At 33.8% G+C, this 19,837-nt stretch overlaps 1 protein-coding gene and 1 pseudogene across 1 annotated transcript; both read right to left on the bottom strand.

The window, feature by feature from the left end:
* Positions 1 to 1,888: 1,888 nt before the first annotated feature.
* Positions 1,889 to 12,901, bottom strand: LOC145806801 (uncharacterized; annotated as a pseudogene).
* A 795-nt stretch (positions 12,902 to 13,696) lies between these two features.
* Positions 13,697 to 16,284, bottom strand: LOC145807933 (glyceraldehyde-3-phosphate dehydrogenase, cytosolic-like). Its single transcript, XM_082906980.1, has 5 exons — positions 16,212 to 16,284; positions 16,096 to 16,128; positions 15,903 to 16,003; positions 14,072 to 14,187; positions 13,697 to 13,977 (listed from the first exon to the last, which is right to left on the bottom strand). Exons 1-5 carry the CDS (start codon positions 16,213 to 16,215, stop codon positions 13,866 to 13,868), a joined length of 366 nt encoding a protein of 121 aa, XP_082763106.1. The 5' UTR covers positions 16,216 to 16,284; the 3' UTR covers positions 13,697 to 13,865.
* Positions 16,285 to 19,837: the final 3,553 nt, after the last annotated feature.

Raw genomic sequence — 19,837 nt, 5'->3', positions numbered from 1 at the left:
GACGCTAATTGTACGGGAAAGAAATATACCTTCTCGTATAATCCCGTTGATTAAGTCCGCGCTCCTCCGTACGACGTCGCTTTGTCGCCTGAAAATATAAACGTGAGCTAGCCGGCGGGTGTGTGCCGGAAACCTCTCCGATGCCTAAGTCAGCAAACTTGACAAATAGACAAAGCTCAATGTATTCAGAAAGCAAAATTATGTGTTGTGTTACCTCCTCCAAGGTGATGCTTGTGAGCTTCTTATAGGTTTCGAGTGGCACAATCCTAGTAGGACTTTTATTCCTCCATGCAGAGTCCTCCTAGGATTCATACTCCCAAAGGATAATGCTTATCCTTTTACACCCCCCCCCACTGCTTAAACCAAGTGGGATGGTTTTTGCCATGGCCGAACTACCATACGACCGAGATAAACCTGGCTATGCTGAGCCACAGAGTAGGCCGAACTATCCTTACTTCGGTTATTCCGTTTACTCTTTCCTATCTCGGCTTTTCATGTAGAACTCATGGTACGGTTTAGACCGAACTAACGATTCGCGACCGGTATAACTCCAAGACCGGTATAACTCCAAGACCGGTCTAACTTCAAGTTGCTTCCGGACCGAAGTAACTTTTATACATATCTTGGGCCAGAGTAATTCCATACCTCTTTTGGGCCGGAGTAACTTTTACGGCCTTTTTTACTCAGCCCTTTGTATTGTGGGCCACTATGACCATCTCATAGCTCGGCCCAATTTTTACCAAAAATTACCCTCTCAATTATGTTAAAGGATCTCTATGTATAAGGTTTAGGTTTGTATAGGTTTTATATTGTAAGTTCCAAAATAAATAGTCCAAGTCAAATTAGAGTCTATATATTATATACACGTTTAAAAAGAAACTTTCAATCTATTATAGAAGAAATTTAGGTAAGTTTTAGTAGCTTTAGGCGCTTTTTGGGACAATGCGATGTAATTCTACCAGAGTACTTAGTAGCAAATACATAAGATAAGGAACTATAAGAATAATCCCTAAGCTAATCTTTTTCTTCTCTAATTTTTCACTAGTATCTAATTCAATCACAAGCTAGCAGACAAGGGGGAGGCAAAATAAACAAATTTTCATGACTGAAGCAGACGAGGAAGTAATAAACTGATGTAATCCCAATAATTCCATAACTAAATCTTTGGATCATACAGGAAATCAAGAAACTAATGTAATAAACTATTTTGGAAAGCAATAAACTGATGTGAAAAAACAATTTTACATAACAGATTTTGTAAAAAAACAATTTTGTTTTCCCTCACAGAAAATAATAACAGAAATTAAAAAAATTGGCTTTGTTCAACAACTATATGTTCTATTTGAAGCATCAAGTGAAGTGTTATAAAATGCAAAATTCAATGAATGGAAAAGTCTCACAAAATTTAAAAAATTCCAACAAAAGTCGAGATTCTCAAATAATAACAATGGTTTGATCTCCATAGGGCATTTATGACAAACTCCACTTTCCAGCAAGGATGGTTAAAAGAATACATTTTTTATTTTTATTTTTTATTGAGCTCTGATTTTTCTCTTATACGAAGGGATCAAGTATATAAACATCTCAGTTGTTTCCACAAACTAAAGAAAGACAACTTAACATAAATATTTTTTTTTAATAATATATATATACCTAATCCAACATTTTTGGAATTAAACTAAAATCAACGCCATGTGAAAATAAGATAACACCAACTGATATTCTTCTTTTATATATTAGAAATCATTGGATGGGTGTGTCATGAAAATTAAGTTTTTTTACTTATTTTATAAAAAAAAAAAAAATAGATGAAGAGGGAAAGAAAACTAAAGCTCACAGAAAACAATAACAGATTTAATAAACTGAAGCACACAGGAAAATAATAAACTCATGTAATAAACTGATGTAATAAATCGAAGCACACAGGAAAATATGAATTGGAAAATGGGCATGGCCAAGTGATTCCAATAAAAGCATGAAGGGCATGGCCAAGTGATTCCACATGAAGAACTGTTTGGGACCCACTTTGAATGTTAGTGCTGCAAAGGTATCTAGGAATTGTTATTAAGATATCAAACATATCAAAGCCATTGGATTCAGATCACAAATTTTTATAACAAAAGGTTTTTAATGCCTTAGTGAATACCAAAGATAGTCACTTTTGTCAGCTGTAGTATTATCGTTCAATGATTGACGCGTGAATTGTGGAATTGTAGCCACAGAATTAATCTGTCACATAAAAATAACAAATTAGCTTATCTTGTTATTGGAATAAAAAGAAATTCATATTTTATAGCCCCATATTTATTAAAAGGGAAATTTGGTTAATTTTTTTTTAAATTAATGAGAACATCAGTTAGCAGTTACAGTATGAAATGGAGTTCCATACAAAATTTTTTGGGAACGACTTTCTCATACAAAGTTGTTGACAACTAAACGGAACCTAATTGGTGAGAAGGTGAGAAAGGGTACTACTGTAATATAAAAAAAACTATGTACTCACCCGTTGGCGTTGGCAACATTTGATGGCATTCACTGCCTTCACCATAATGTTTATTGGCACAATAATTCCAGTAGTTCGCAAAAGCAACAACTGCCATAGAATGCAACAGTGTGAGTTTTATATCACAATGAGTCTCATAACTGTCAATATTCTACTTTGTGTGTGTGTCGATATGAACTAAGTATTGTCTTACCAAGAACAATGGGAAAGAGTAGTCCTGTGCCCCATTAACTAATATGGGAAGGGTATGCCGTAAGATCAGAAGAACCATGAACTGCAGACTAGAAATGAGAGAAGCTGTCAAAATGCTAACGTCAAAATCAAGTAGCCAAGGAGACATATTTCCCTGCTTTAGATATTGTTATGAACAGAACATACACAAGCGCTCACACACCCAGAGAGAGAGAGAGAAGGAGATTAATCACAATTGCAGCAACAGAATGACAGCAAAACAGACTTCTTGATTCAAAAGCAGCATACTCATCATAGTCTGGATCAACAAAATTAGGCTCAGTTGTCACCATAGCTATAAAGCAAGGGTTATTCGGGTCCCTTCTGGAGATCTCCCAATTTCCTTTGATAAAAAAATTCAAACCACAGACTATATCTAACAAAAACATACGAAAATAAAATATTAAAAACAAAAAAAGAAACTTGAATCACAAAAGTACCTAAAGTTCATTGGAATACTCCCAAGTTGAAACATAGGAGGAGGTGCTGTATAGCCTGGTTTGAATGGCTGCAATGAACACACATTTGGCAATAAATAAACTACCAAAAAATGAACAAAGACTCTGTTAAAAAAAATTTCCAATTTGACAGAGGAAACAATTGTATAAAGAAATAGTTCCCAATGTAAACTCAAAATAGTTTTATAAAAAGAAAAAACACATTCATAAGATTAAAAGCAGAATTGAAACGGAATTAACCCACCTGGTGACATATCTCACACACACTGTCACCTTTCTTGTTACATCATCTTTGTATGCATCTGCGATGAACATACTGCAAAAATCAAGCAGAATTGCTCAACAGAGAAATTGAGGGTACTATTGGGTAATGCATTGAATGAAAAGGGAACAAAAAATCTATTTCCCCCAATAGTAACCTTCAACTAGAGCTGTAAAACGAACCAAGCTACTCGCGCTCGACTTATGTTCAACTCATCAAAAGCTTGTTCGAGGTTGACTATTATGTAAACAAGTCAAGCTTGAACAAATTTTTGAACTTGTTAATATTTGGGTTTGGCTCATACTCGACTCGATAAACATATGTGCACTATTAAATTGTATAAAAAACCAAATATATTCAAGCTCAGGTTATGATGGGCTTGATTGAAGCTCATTTGAGAATAAACAAACCAAACTTGAACATATTTTTGAAGCTCGTTATGTTTTCAGATAAAGCTTGAACAACTCAATACTCTACTAGACTTTTCTCGTTTATTGCCATACCTTCAATAACAAATGGGAAAGTGAAATCCATACTCCATTTGAGGATCACATCTATAATCAAATGCTATAGGGTACACAGGTGATGATAGCATGATTTTAAACAATAAATTCACAAAATAATTAAATAGAGCCAAAAGGTTCCACTGAGGCTCATCAAGACCAGTTTAATCAAATCCGATTAGACAAAGATTCATGAGAAGTATAACATGATTTTGTACAAATAATTACAAAACATTTTAAAAGGACAAAATGATATGTCAATTCACAAAATGACGAGGTCAAAATTTTAAAACAATTAGAAAGTTTCTAATTAGAGACGCAATCATAACAATTCATATGCAGCTAACCTTCAAGCTGCCACAGCAAGAGCAAGGTGTCTCCATATTTGAATCGTCATCCTCATCCTGGCATATCCTGTTGGAAAAAATGATTTTTGGGGACTTTAATTTAATATTAAAGTGTGGTGACTTTAATTAAATATTAAAGTGGGTCTTAACCATTTTTTGTGTTGGGTCCAAGTGAGCCAAAAACCATTGGGTTTTGAATAAGAAATTGCTTCATGATGTTAGATTCATGAATAGGATTTTAAAGAGTATTTAAATCTTTTTTCTTGGCTAAAGGGTGTGAATCCTTTGGGCATCCATACTTTTCATTTTGTGGAAAGGGGCTATGGATGCTTGGTGATTTAATGACTAGCCTTAAAGGCTGGAGGCTTTTCCCTTCTCCCCTTTACATGTATAAATTGAGACATTCCTGTCAAGTTTCAATATAGAAATTTTTGCTTCCATTTTACAAGTCAGTTTGCTTGATAGTTCCTATTGTGAGAGAGTGCTGCCATTGTTTTGTTCGCTAAGCTAGACATATAGTGCTTCTGCCGTAGTTGGTTTTGACCGTCGTATCCTGGGAGATAGACGCCGGGTTTCCTCAAGCACTCGACCCGTGAGGCAGCGAAATCTGTTTTAAGCTTGTTGCTCAAAATTGTGAAATTAAATAAATAGATTTATGAAGAAAACAAATTATATACCAAGAACATATGCTGATAATTACAACTAAATTTCAACAGAAATACACAATAAACAATAAAGGGTAAAGAGACAAAACCGAAGCCTACACGGAAGCAGCTTGTTGTTCAAAATTGTGAAATTAAATAAATAGATTTATGAAGAAAACAAATTATATACCAAGAACATATGCTGATAATTACAACTAAATTTCAATAGAAATACACAAAAAACAATAAAGGGTAAAGAGACAAAACCGAAGCCTGCACGGAAGCAGTTTCCTTAATACAGATTTCGCCGCCTTACGGGTCGAGTGCTTGAGGAAACCCGGCGTCTGTCTCCCAGGATACGACGGTCAAAACCAACTACGGCAGAAGCACTATCTGTCTAGCTTAGCGAACAAAACAATGGCAGCACTCTCTCACAATAGGAACTATCAAGCAAACTGACTTATAAAATGGAAGCAAAAATTTCTATATTGAAACTTAACAGGAGGGTCTCAATTTATACATGTATAGGGGAGAGAGGAAAAGCCTCCAGCCTTTAAGGCTAGTCATTAAAACACCAAGCATCCATAGCCCCTTTCCACAAAATGAAAAGTATGGATGCCCAAAGGATTCACACCCTTTAGCCAAGAAAAAAGATTTAAATACTCTTTAAAATCCTATTCATGAATCTAACATCATGAAGCAATTTCTTGGCAATTTCTTATTCAAAACCCAATGGTTTTTGGCTCACTTGGACCCAACACAAAAAATGGTTCGGACCCATTTTAATATTTAATTAAAGTCACCATACTTTAATATTAAATTAAAGTCCCCAAAAATCATTTTTTCCAACAATCCCCCACATGAATAAAAATTGACCGAATGACTCAACAAACGGACATCGTTCAACAATAAAGACTCTGAGAGAGAGTACAACGGACTAACCTCGACAACAAAGAAGGTAGCTTTTGGCTTTGAACCTCTCCCAGTGAAAACCTATCGAGTTTACTGGCAGATCAGTGAATAAGACATCTTGAACTGCTCTACCGTTTATGTAAACTAAGACAATAGATCTCACACGGGAATTACTCCTACCACCATTATGTTCTCACTGGTGTGCCCTGTGTGGCCCTGGACACTAGCCTAGTTCAGCGAGTGGTTTCAAAGAATCTTGGCCTGCCCAATTCTTCTAGAAGCGGCCCCACTTCAAACTCACATAGGTGACTCTACTAAAGTATCCTGCAATACTTAGCTCAACAGCTTAACACATAAGAGTCATTAAAAGCTCAGCTTATCCTCTACACTTGCAGGTATCACTAATAATCCAACAAGCTTTATTGTTGAACGATGTCCGTTTGTTGAGTCATTTGGTCAATTTTTATTCATGTGGGGGATTGTTGGAAAAAATGATTTTTGGGGACTTTAATTTAATATTAAAGTATGGTGACTTTAATTAAATATTAAAGTGGGTCCTAACCATTTTTTGTGTTGGGTCCAAGTGAACCAAAAACCAGTGGGTTTTGAATAAGAAATTGCCAAGAAATTGCTTCATGATGTTAGATTTATGAATAGGATTTTAAAGAGTATTTAAATCTTTTTTCTTGGCTAAAGGGTGTGAATCCTTTGGGCATCCATACTTTTCATTTTGTGGAAAGGGGCTATGGATGCTTGGTGTTTTAATGACTAGCCTTAAAGGCTGGAGGCTTTTCCTCTCTCCCCTATACATGTATAAATTGAGACCCTCCTGTCAAGTTTCAATATAGAAATTTTTGCTTCCATTTTACAAGTCAGTTTGCTTGATAGTTCCTATTGTGAGAGAGTGCTGCCATTGTTTTGTTCGCTAAGCTAGATAGATAGTGCTTCTGCCGTAGCTGGTTTTGACCGTCGTATCCTGGGAGACAAACGCCGGGTTTCCTCCCGTGAGGCGGCGAAATCTGTTTTAAGGAAACTGCTTCCGTGCAGGCTTCGGTTTTGTCTCTTTACCTTTTATTGTTTATTGTGTATTTCTGTTGAAATTTAGTTGTAATTATCAGCATATGTTCTTGATATATAATTTGTTTTCTTCATAAATCTATTTATTTAATTTCAAAAATGTTTGAACAACAAGCTGGTGGATTGATACTGGGGCTACACGCCACATCTGCTCCGAGCAGAAACTATTTACAACTTTCGAACCGGTTACAAACGGTGAGAAGTTGTTTATGGGAAACTCTGCTACCTCGATTGTTGAGGGGAAAGGAAAGGTGGTCCTGAAGTTGACGTCAGGAAAGGAGCTGACCTTGAACGAAGTCCTGTATGTTCCGGACATTTGTAAAAATCTTTTCTCAGGGTCTCTTCTTAGTAAACATGGTTTTCGCATGGTTTTTGAGTCCGACAAGGTCGTTCTTACCAAAAGCGGATTGTATGTGGGTAAGGGTTATATGTTGGGGGGTATGTTTAAACTCAATGTTATGACTGTTATCCCAAAGATGAATAAAGGTGCATCTTCTTCTATTTACATGCTTGAGTCTTCCAATTTGTGGCATGGTAGACTAGGACATGTGAACTCTGAATCTTTACATAGATTAATCAAGTTAGATCACATACCATCTTTTAAGATTAATCCGAAACACAAGTGTGAAACTTGTGTTGAAGCGAAGTTGACAAGATCTTCGTTTCATTCTATTGAAAGAAGTTCAGAACCGTTGGATTTAGTGCATAGTGATGTGTGTGACTTAAAATTTATACAATCACGTGGTGGCAATAAGTACTTCATCACTTTTGTTGATGATTGCACTAAGTATTGTTATGTCTATTTGCTCAAAAGCAAAGATGAGGCGATTGACAAGTTTGTTCTTTATAAGAATGAAGTTGAAAATCAAGTAGGCCGCAAGATTAAGGCTCTAAGAAGTGATCGTGGTGGTGAGTATGAATCTCCGTTTATTGAGACTTGTGCTCAATCTGGGATTATCCACCAAACCACGGCGCCTTATTCTCCTCAGTCTAATGGGATTGCTGAGCGGAAGAATAGGACGCTAAAGGAAATGATGAATGCAATGTTGATAAGTTCTGGATTGCCACAGAACTTGTGGGGGGAAGCAATTCTCTCTGCAAATTACATTCTGAATAAAGTACCCCAGAAGAAGGTGGACAAGACGCCGTATGAGTTATGGAAAGGCGTTAAGCCTTCGTATAAATTCTTACGAATGTGGGGGTGTCTTGCAAAAGTGGCGATTCCTACACCCAAACGGGTTAGGATAGGCCCAAAATCTGTGGATTGTATATTCATTGGTTATGCACATAATAGTAGTGCATATCGGTTTCTTGTTCATAAGTCTGAAATTCCAGACATACACAGGAATACCATCATGGAGTCAAGGAATGCATGTTTCTTTGAAGACATTTTTCCTTGCCGAACCGATGCAGGGGTTCCAAGGTCTTTGGAGCAATTTGATGAGCTTGCTAGTGAGGATGATCATGTTGATGATCCAGGTGATGATCAAATTGAGGTTTTAGAAGAGCCCAGACGGAGTAAGAGGGCTAGGACATCCAAATCTTTTGGTCCAGACTTCTTGACTTATATGGTTGAGAACGAACCTCAAACTTTCCACGAAGTTGTGACTTCTCCTGAGAGTCCTTTATGGAAAGAAGTGATCAAAAGTGAGATTGACTCCATCTTACAGAACCACACCTGGGAGTTGGTAGATTTACCTCCAGGTTGTAAGCCTTTAGGCTACAAATGGATTTTTAAACGAAAGATGAAGGCCGATGGGTCTATTGACAAGTATAAGGCGAGGCTCGTTATCAAAGGGTACAGGCAACGAGAATGCCTGGATTACTTTGATACGTACTCACCTGTAACTAGGATAACATCCATTCGCATAGTGATTGCGATAGCAGCTTTGCGCAATCTTGAGATACACCAAATGGATGTAAAGACAACTTTCTTAAATGGGGATTTGAATGAAGAAATCTACATGGAGCAACCTGAAGGGTTTTCAGCTCCAGGACAAAGCAAGAAAGTCTGTAAACTTGTCAAATCTTTGTATGGTTTGAAGCAAGCGCCTAAACAATGGCATGAGAAGTTTGACAATGTAATGTTGTCAAATGGGTTTCGAATCAACGAATGTGACAAGTGTATTTATGTCAAAGACACTGACAGAGGTTATGTCATTTTGTGTCTATATGTTGTTGATATGCTCATTATAGGTAGTAACGATGAAATGATCAAAACTACCAAGAAGTTGTTAAACTCTAAATTTGACATGAAGGATATAGGCATTGTAGATGTTATTCTGGGAATTAAGATTATCAGAATCTCTGGCAGAATTGTACTTTCTCAGTCTCATTATGTTGATAAGATACTTGAGAAGTTTAGTGGATCAGATACGAGTGTGTCATCGACACCTGTAGACTTAAGTCTACACTTTACCAAGAATAATAAAGAGAGTGTCTCTCAGTTAGAATATTCTCGGGTAATTGGAAGTTTAATGTATCTGATGAGTTGTACTAGGCCAGATATAGCTTACTCGGTTAGCAGGCTTAGTAGATACACAAGTAATCTTGATGCTTCTCATTGGAAGGGCATTGTGCGGGTGTTAAGGTATTTACGCTACACTCGGGATTATGGGCTGCATTATACTCGATATCCAGCGGTGCTTGAAGGATATAGTGACGCGAATTGGATATCAGATATAAAGGACTCAAAGTCCACTAGTGGATTTGTGTTCACTCTTGGTGGGGCAGCCGTGTCTTGGAAATCTTCCAAGCAAACGTGTATATCTAGATCAACGATGGAATTAGAGTTTATTGCTTTGGATAAAGCAACAGAAGAAGCAGAATGGCTTCGCCATTTCATTGAAGATATTCCACGTTGGTCTAAACCTGTGCCAGCTATTTGTATTCATTGTGATTGTTAATCTGCAATTAGTAGGGCACAGAGTAATATGTATAATGGAAAGTCTAGACATATCCGTCGTAGACATAATTCCATACGACAACTACTCTCGAATGGAGTTGTCTTTTTAGACTATGTAAAGTCTAAGGACAACATTGCGGATCCGCTAACCAAAGGGTTAAGTCGAGTGTTAGTCGAAACGTCGTCAAAAGGAATGGGGTTAAGGCCTTTGGAAGTTACCGGAATGGAAACCCAACCTAGTTGACTGGAGATCCCAAGATCTAGGTTCAATGGGACAACCTAATTGCATGTAACGGTGGTATGTCACTGAGGAGGTTAAACCTCTAGCCATTCCTTCTATTAGTGATACCTGCAAGTGTAGAGGATAAGCTGAGCTTTTAATGACTCTTATGTGTTAAGCTGTTGAGCTAAGTATTGCAGGATACTTTAGTAGAGTCACCTATGTGAGTTTGAAGTGGGTCCGCTTCTAGAAGAATTGGGCAGGCCAAGATTCTTTGAAACCACTCGCTGAACCAGGCTAGTGTCCAGGGCCACACAGGGCACACCAGTGAGAACATAATGGTGGTAGGAGTAATTCCCGTGTAAGATCTATTGTCTCAGTTTACATAAACGGTAGAGCAGTTCAAGATGTCTTATTCACTGATCTGCCAGTAAACTCGATAGGTTTTCACTGGGAGAGGTTCAAAGCCAAAAGCTACCTTCTCTGATGTCAGGGTTAGTCCGTTGTACTCTCTCTCAGAGTCTTTATTGTTGAACGATGTCCGTTTGTTGAGTCATTCGGTCAATTTTTATTCATGTGGGGGATTGTTGGAAAAAATGATTTTTGGGGACTTTAATTTAATATTAAAGTGTGGTGACTTTAATTAAATATTAAAGTGGGTCCTAACCATTTTTTGTGTTGGGGCCAAGTGAGCCAAAAACCATTGGGTTTTGAATAAGAAATTGCTTCATGATGTTAGATTCATGAATAGGATTTTCAAGAGTATTTAAATCTTTTTTCTTGGCTAAAGGGTGTGAATCCTTTGGGCATCCATACTTTTCATTTTATGGAAAGGGGCTATGGATGCTTGGTGATTTAATGATTAGCCTTAAAGGCTGGAGGCTTTTCCTCTCTCCCCTATACATGTATAAATTGAGACCCTCCTGTCAAGTTTCAATATAGAAATTTTTGCTTCCATTTTACAAGTCAGTTTGCTTGATAGTTCTTATTGTGAGAGAGTGCTGCCATTGTTTTGTTCGCTAAGCTAGACAGATAGTGCTTCTGCCATAGCTGGTTTTGACCGTCGTATCCTGGGAGACAGACGCCGGGTTTCCTCAAGCACTCGACCCGTGAGGCGGCGAAATCTGTTTTAAGGAAACTGTTTCCGTGCAGGCTTCGATTTTGTCTCTTTACCCTTTATTGTTTATTGTGTATTTCTGTTGAAATTTAGTTGTAATTATCAGCATATGTTCTTGGTATATAATTTGTTTTCTTCATAAATCTATTTATTTAATTTCACAATTTTGAACAACATATCCTGTATTCTACAATCTTCCTTGGGATTGAACAATCTATTGAATGTATGTCACGTGAAAGATATCAATTTTGATGTCTTCAGTTCCTGAGGTTGTTGTCTGCTTTGAAAAGTTCAAGCTCTTGATTGTAGCTTCCAAAGTCGATTCAGTAAGCAAACGATCAACCAGCAATACAAAGTGATCACCCATCCTCAAATACTAGGCCCACAACAAACTAAATTACTCTGTTGAAAAGAAAGAAAATGAATCCAAAGCCTGCAAGCCCTTCAACAAGTACTTATCAATTAAATTAATTCAATCATAGAGCAAAGGAAGGTATGAACATGATGAATACAAAAGACAACATAACCATAACACCACCACCAAATAAACTCACAAAGGAATGTGAATTTGAGTTGACAAAAGCTGTAATTAACTTTGTAATCCTGAGCAAAGTGTCCACAAATGACCTTAACTTGAACTACAGTGGAACCAACTAAAATTATAGAAAATCAAAACAAAATACCAGTTTTTATTTTTTATTTTTTACAGAAGAAGGGAGGAAAACCAGAGCTAAACCTAATAATAAAAACAACAAAAAAGAAGGTTCAGAGTCATCACTTAAAAGCCCATCCAAAAAATTCAAAACAAACTGAAGAAAAGGGAAAAAGAAACAAACAGAAACTGTTTGAATTACTTTCCAAACTGGATTGGTCCTCCTCCTCCTTTGGGTAGTTTCATAAATTTTCAAAGCACTTTACAACCATTGCCATAGGCTCCAAACTCCACCTGCTGCCACCATATATAACCAAAGAAACATAATACGTTATACATTCAACTTTCTTAAATAGTCTAAGAGACTGTAAAAAAAAGACCAAGAAATTTCACTGATTGAACTCACATTTAGGGACATCTGACTACCAGTTTCACAATCACATGTGGCTATAATTTTCTGATACATCTCATGACTGGAACAAATTTTCAAATACATGGTGTGCAACTTTGAAAGGTGGTAAGATTAAACACAGAAAATTATCATAAACTTAATAAACTAACTGTTGTGGCCAAATTTAAGCCTTTCAGACCTGCCATATGCAAAGGATTATTGAAAATTATTACTTGCATGTGCTGCATTCCAGCGATAGAAACGAAAATAATAATAAATAAATTTAAAAAAAAAACACACACACACACACAATTGAAAAATAAGACATGGTACATGTTAAATCCACAAACTAAACCCTTAAAGCGTAAAAAAAATAAAAATAATTACCTTAATGCAAAGAAAACTGGCTTTGGTGGTAACGGATTCAGGGACTTTCTCTTCCTCTTCTTCATAGTCAAGAAGCTCTTCATTTTTTTTCACCTAATAGACAGTAAAAAAAAAATTAAATTTAAGTGTTTCATTACGGTTTCAAATTCAAACAAAGCATGAAGCCTAAAGTTTTGAGAAAAATGTTGTTCACCTTTGAATTTGTAAGAAAATTAGATGGAATTAGATATAAGCTGTGAAGCGTCTGGTTATCCCATTGCTTCTTGCTTCCATGCTTTCTTTGACGATACATATACCTGTGAGATGGGAAGAGATAGCTGAGATATTTGGGAAGAGCTCACCTAGCAAGAAAGGCCCGGCGAGATTTGGGATTCGATCAATTCGCATGAGAAATGGAAGAGATTATAAGAGGAATATGAGAACAAAGAATGGGTTTGAAAAAAGAAACATGGGAACAGAGTCAGCTGGGTATAGTTATTTTGGGGGAAAAAAAAAATTGGCGCCGCAACTTTCATTTTGGCGCTTTTTTTTAAAATTATTTTAATCATACAATTCACGACATACATTGTGCGTCGTAAAAAGGAAATACTTTTAACGGCAGACAATGTGTGCGTCGTAAAAAGTGCAATACTTTTAACGGTGGGCGTTGTGTGCGTCGTGAAAAGAATTCACTTTTCACGGCTGGCGTACGTGCGTCGTGTATAATTAATGTATTAACGGCACGCTATATGCATGTCGTAGAAATTTTTATTATTTACGGCGTGCATTGCAAGCCGTAAAAAAATCATCGTTATTACCATTCACGGCCTACGCAATAGACCCGCCATAGTTAGAAAAGTATTTACGACATGCAAAAAAAGTAAGTCGTAAAAGTGAGAAATTACGGCGTGCATTTATTATATGTCGTTGATGTGGTGCCGTAAAAAGTCAGTTTTGTTGTAGTGATAAATTTTGTTATAACTCAAGTTTGGTAAAAAACACAAATAAGTTGATCTGATTAACAATCATTGAAGAGCATTTTCATGTATTTTTTTATTACATATACACCAATCAAACTTTTTGTTATAACTCAGGTTTGGTAAAAAAAACACAAATAAGTTGACCTGATTAACAATCATTTGAAGAGCATGTTCGTGTATTTTTTATTACATATACACCAATCAAACTTTAGTCACAGATCATCGTATACAGCGAACAAAATCAAAAGAATCATACAATCCAACTGATGCATAAAAATCAATAAACAAAAAAGGCAATCAAAATTGAACCTTCAAGTGGGTAGCAGCCTTTTCCTTGTCAGTGAACACTCCTGTGGACTCCACAACAAACTCGACACCAGTTTCCCTACAGGGGATTTCTTCAGGGTTCCTGAAAATTCATGCAAAATATGCCGAGAATGACTCTGATTTCATTATGATTCAAATGCAGGAAAGTTAAGTGGTGCTAGAAATGGCATAAATACCTGATGCCGAAAACAGTGACCGGTTTCTCCCCGAAAAGAAGGGTCTTTGAATCCTTAACCTTAACATCAGAATGCTTCCAGTGGCCATGAACACTGTCATACTTGAACATGTATGTCTGCACATATCACAATAACAAAATCGCACTTAGCAGTCATACATATATTCTATTACATAAAGCCTACAAATCAATGAAGCTTTGTCACAGATTTTTCATTGTCAAATTACCCTACAATTGCTTCACTTTTTATTTAAATTTCAAATTTTTATAACTTCTTCAACTTTCTTTCTCTTTGTCTACAATAATTTTTTGGGTTAGTAAGTAAAATATGAATTGATTGATTTTCATAGCTCACTCATCATATATACACATCATCTAGTCTATTCTATTATATAAAATCTACAAACCAGTGACAACTTTTTTATTATCAAATTTCCCAGCAACTACGTCCCTTTTTTATTTAAATTGAAATTGTTTTAATTCATCTACTTTTTTTTTTGGATAAGTTATATTTTGCACCCTTATATTTTACGTCAAATCCCACTTTGTCACAAACCTTTTAATTGTTGCAAATAACCCAAGACTTTGAGTCAAGTTAAAATCACACTTAACACACTGTACTTTTCAAAACAAAGTTATACCTATATGACTAGGCCAATAACTACTTGACTCGGAGTTAAGGGGGTTAGAGGGACAATTAAAAGATCAATAAAAAGTAAAAAAATTAAACCATTTTTATAGTAAAGCCATCAAGAGTGTGCTAAAGCCATCAAGAGTGTGCAAAACCTTCTAATATCTATATATCTATACTATATATAACGCAGACAAGTCATTTGATATGAACACTTTGTCACGCAATTTTGATTCCTAAAAACCCATAACAATGATATTTTCTCCAAATATTTTTATCTTACCTAGCCATTACCATAAAGATCAAAAAGTAGATAGTATGGTAAGAAAAGAAAAAAAAAATATTGTGATCTCTCATGTAAGTAAGAAAAGAAATTATTTGTGTTTTCTCACCAAACATGATAGGTAAGAAAGCAAAACAATCATGCTTGGATAGGCAAGAATGCAAAGCATGTGAAAGGGACACGAGTGAGATTTCTTTTTTGCAATATATATATATAAAAAAAATCAACTTAGGGTTCATTTGGGATGCGGGTTGACTTTTTGACTATTTTAACCTGGAGTTAAAAAGCCTCATTTGGAATAGGCTTTTTGACTTTTTTGACTTTTGTGAGTGAAAAAATAAAATAATTATGGGTTGAATGTTACATTTTATCCTATTTGGCTAAAATAATCTATTTTGTCTTATATGGCTATTTTAGCCCAAATGGGCATGCCAAACGGGGTTTTACTAACTTATTTAGGCCACATCATCTCTATTTCTTTACACATCAACTTATTTAGGTTACATCACCCCTCTACTTCTCTTCTCTGTATATCATTTTGTAACTAATATAAAAGTCATAAAAAAAAAAAAATTTAAAAACAAAACCACACCCATCACTAATGCTATGTTTGATTGAAAGATTTGACATTGGATTTAAAAAGGAAAAAGATGCATGAAATTATGTAAAAAAATAAGTATATTTTATTCATATTTCACTCTCTCTTTTTTTTTTTTTTTATTATTTCCAAATCCCTGCTAAAATCTTCTAACCAAACACATCATAAACCTTCCTTTCTCCTCATTTCTCACCCAACTTACAAACCAAACATGAGAAAAGAATTCCATTTCTCATAATTTCTTATTATTTCTCACCAAATCACCCCATTCAAACAGAGTAAAAGCATATGTATAAGCATGCATATACAAACACACATACCATGTAATCAATGGTGATGAAGGGATCATTAACAGCAACCAGTTCAACATCGTTTCTCTGCAGAGCAACTCTGGCTACCAGACGACCAATTCTTCCGAACCCTAAATATATTTCAACATAGATCAATTAATTCAACAACTTTCCACTCCCAAAAAAAAAAAAAAAAAAACTTAAAGCAAGAGAGAAACACTACCATTGATACCGATCTTGATCTTCTTATCAGAACTTACAAGACAACTCACCAACTAAAATTAGACATTGATACACAATAACAAATTTTACGAGACAATTACAAAGAAAAGTGATTACCCATTAGTTTAGAGAGACAGAGGAACAAAGGGTTTGTTTTTTTTAGATAGGGAAAATGAGTTGGGAAGCAGAAAGTGAGGGCTTTTCCCAAAATAAGCTAAAATACCAAGTGATTTTTCAAATTAGGCATAGTTCGGATGGAATTTTAAAAATTTATAAAACCGTAAAAACGTAATTAAACCACATTTTTAATTAAGAGAACGTGGAAACAAACTACGCTTTTAAGTAAATTTATGTTTTTAAGTAAAAAAAAAAAAATTTCTTCAGAAAACGTGGTTAGGATTAAAATGTTAAAATTTTACTAACAAAATTAAGGTTGCGTTTGGTAGAGTTTTGTAAATATAATTTGAGAGTATGAGTTGTATTTTGAGTTTGTGAGTTGTGTAATTATGATTTGAGTATAGAAAATTTGTTTGGTTATAATTTTTAAATAGAGTGTTAAATTGAGTTTTGAATTGAGTGTGGAATTGAATTTTGAAAGTTTGATTTGACATGTGAAGTAAGAAAATTTATTTGATTATGAGTTTTAGAAAGAGTTTTCAAAACTTAATTCAAATTATATAACTCATAACAAAACACACTACTTTCACACCATTAAAAATTCTGATCAACGCTCATAACCAAACGCTTTTTAAAATTTGATTAAAAAAATTATTATTAACAGAAAATAACATTAATCAATTTTTTAATTGAAAATACTACAAAGGAAATAATTTTTTTCCAAAATAAATATTCAAAAAATTTAAATCATAAATATTTAAATAATTTAAATAATCTAAAAAATTTAATAAGCAAAAAATTAAAATAAATATTCAAAAAATTTAAATCGTAAAAATTTAAATAATTTAAAATGTTAATATTTTAAATTTAAAAATAACTCTACACTTAAATCGTAACTAAACACATAAAATAAAACTCAATTAAGAAATTATTTTTAAAACTCATAACCAAACACATAACTCGAAACTCTATACTACTTTCACAACTCTACACTCAAATCGTAACTAAAGACATAACAAAAAAATTAAAATATTTAAAAATATTTTTATAAAATAGAGTTTGAATTTATTTTTATAAAATATTTTAAAATTTAAAAAATTAAAATCGTAATATTTTGAAATTAAAATATTTAAAAATATTCAAAAAATAAAAAAAAAACTAAAAAAATCGTTTAAATATTAAAATTTAAAATCTTAAAAAAATTAAAATATTTTAAAAATATTTAAAAAATTAAAATATTTATTTGAATTGTGTTTTAAAAAGAGTTTTGAATTATGTGTTTAGTTATGAGTTTTGAAAAGTAAGAGCATCTCCAGCGGTTCACCTAATTTTTCACCAAATCTGAGTACAAAAATGACCATTTTCTCAATTTGATATAGAATGCTCCAATGGTTGATTTTCATCAAATCTGCTCCAGGGACAACCGGCAGATCGACCGGTAAGGCAAAAAAAAAAAAAATTTTCTTTTTTTAATTGTTTGAACCTACCTATTTGAACTGTTTGAACCTTTCAGTGGTCGACCGGCTGGTCGACCGGTAAGGCAAAAATATATATATATATATATATATTTTAATTGTTTGAACCTACCCATTTGAACTGTTTGAACCATTAAGTGGTCGACCGATTGGTCAACCGGCCGGGCAACTGGCTGGTTGACCAGTTCCTCTCCTCCAACGGTCACAAACAGTAATTTGTTGAAATCTGTATCCTGTTCTCAGTTTGATGATTTTTTTATTCAATTCTCAATTTGATATCAGTTTGGTGAAACCGTTGGAGTTTCAAAAAGTGTCTTTTTCACCAAATTTCAAATTTGATGCCAGGTTTGGTGAACCGTTAGAGATGGTCTAATGATTATGTTTTTAATTGAGTTTTGAGAAATTTGTGTAAAATTATTATTTGAAAACTCCAAACAAACAACACACTCAAATCAATGGGTAGAACTATACTTTAAGATGCTTACCAAACGGAGCCTCAATATCTCATACTAATTTTCTTGATTTTGTTAATTTTAAACAATTAAGAAAATCTCCATTAGCAAGAAGGAAAAAAATGAGTTATTTTATTCATATAAAGTGAATTTTATGCTCACATCCTATTTAATATTGTAGTGTTGTACATGTTTCAATTCAATATAGTTTAAATTTTAAAAGTGACCTAGCCGATTAGGTTAAATCATTTTTGATTTGATTGATTTGTTGGTTTAATCGCAATTTTAGCGATTTTATTAAAATATATTGATTAGATTTGTTTGGTTCGAAATAAACTAAAGATTGATATGATTACATATTGAAAAGCTGAGATTGCTTGATTAAAAATAAACTTTCCGTCCAAATAATTATTAATTTTTATTTTATAATCTCACATCAGAAAAAAAAAAAAATGAGTTGTTTCACTTATATAAAGTGAAATCTTAATAGTGTAGTATTGTGTATACTTCAACTCAAAACAGTTTAAATTTTAATAAAATTAAAATAACATTTAAAAGTTTTAATTAATTATTTTTTGTATAAGTTGGTTGGTCATTTGACCTAACCGATTAGGCTGAACCATTTTGGGTTTGACCGATTTGCCGGTTTAATCGCGATTTCTCATATTGATTTTATTAATTTTAAAAAATTAAAAAAATTTCAATTGGCTAACTTTCATTTAACCATATAAAAATAAAACTCTAATTAGTTTATGATTTATTTTATAATCTCACATCGGGAGAAAAAGAAAAAGCAAAGTTTGTTTCACTATCTATCTATATATTATACAAGGAAAATTGGATTTTTGGGAGAAGCCTTCTACGAGCTCCAAACCCTCATTCTAAAATTATGTATGAAATTTTGAAACTCTCATAATATTTAACTTCAAAATAATTACAATCCCAAATTTTGAAAAAGAAAAAAAAAAAAAAAGAGAGTTGTTTCACTTATATAAAGTATTATAATCCCACATCGAAAAAAAAAATTATTTCACTTATATAAAATAAATCTTATAAAGAGAGTTTTAAGAGAGCAACTTTCTAGAAGTTTCAAACCCTCATCTAAAATTACTAAATTTTTTAAATTTTAAATAATTAAGAAAATTTTCATTGGTTAGCTTCCATTTACTTTTTATTTTACAATCCCATATCGGAAAAATAAATAAATAAAATAAAATAAAATAAAAATAAAAATAAAAATAAAAATAGAGGATGGATTTTGATTGAGAAGTTTATGTCAATTTTGATTAAACCGGAATAAGATATCTCGACTGGGCATAAATCCAAACGAAACTCTTTTTTGATTGAAATCAATCACATCAAAACCCGTGGGTAGGGAAGAGAGTAAGAGAGCAGGTAGGGAAGAAGACAACAAACAATCTCTGGATGTTTCCTAGTTTGGTTTGGGATTCTGTGTTGGTGACTATGGTGAAGGAGTAGGGTTGAGAGGTATCAGATAAAATAGTAGATGAAAAAATCTTGAATGCTTCTTCTGATTTGTATGATATGGCAAATTTCTATTGCCTTGCCTTGAAGTCTATAGTTTACGGGATATCCGTTTTAAACTTAATCTCTTTTTGTGATTAATAAAACAAAAATTATATTGTGTTCATTTTTATGTATTGCAAATCAATTATCAAATCTCGTATCTTTTATTGTC

Source organism: Camellia sinensis, chromosome 14, assembly GCF_055761805.1.
Source record: "Camellia sinensis isolate YWXY chromosome 14, ASM5576180v1, whole genome shotgun sequence".
NCBI classification, from domain to species: Eukaryota; Viridiplantae; Streptophyta; class Magnoliopsida; order Ericales; family Theaceae; genus Camellia; species Camellia sinensis.
The sequence above is the reverse complement of the archived record's forward strand: the minus strand, read 5'-3'. Positions and strand labels throughout refer to the sequence as shown.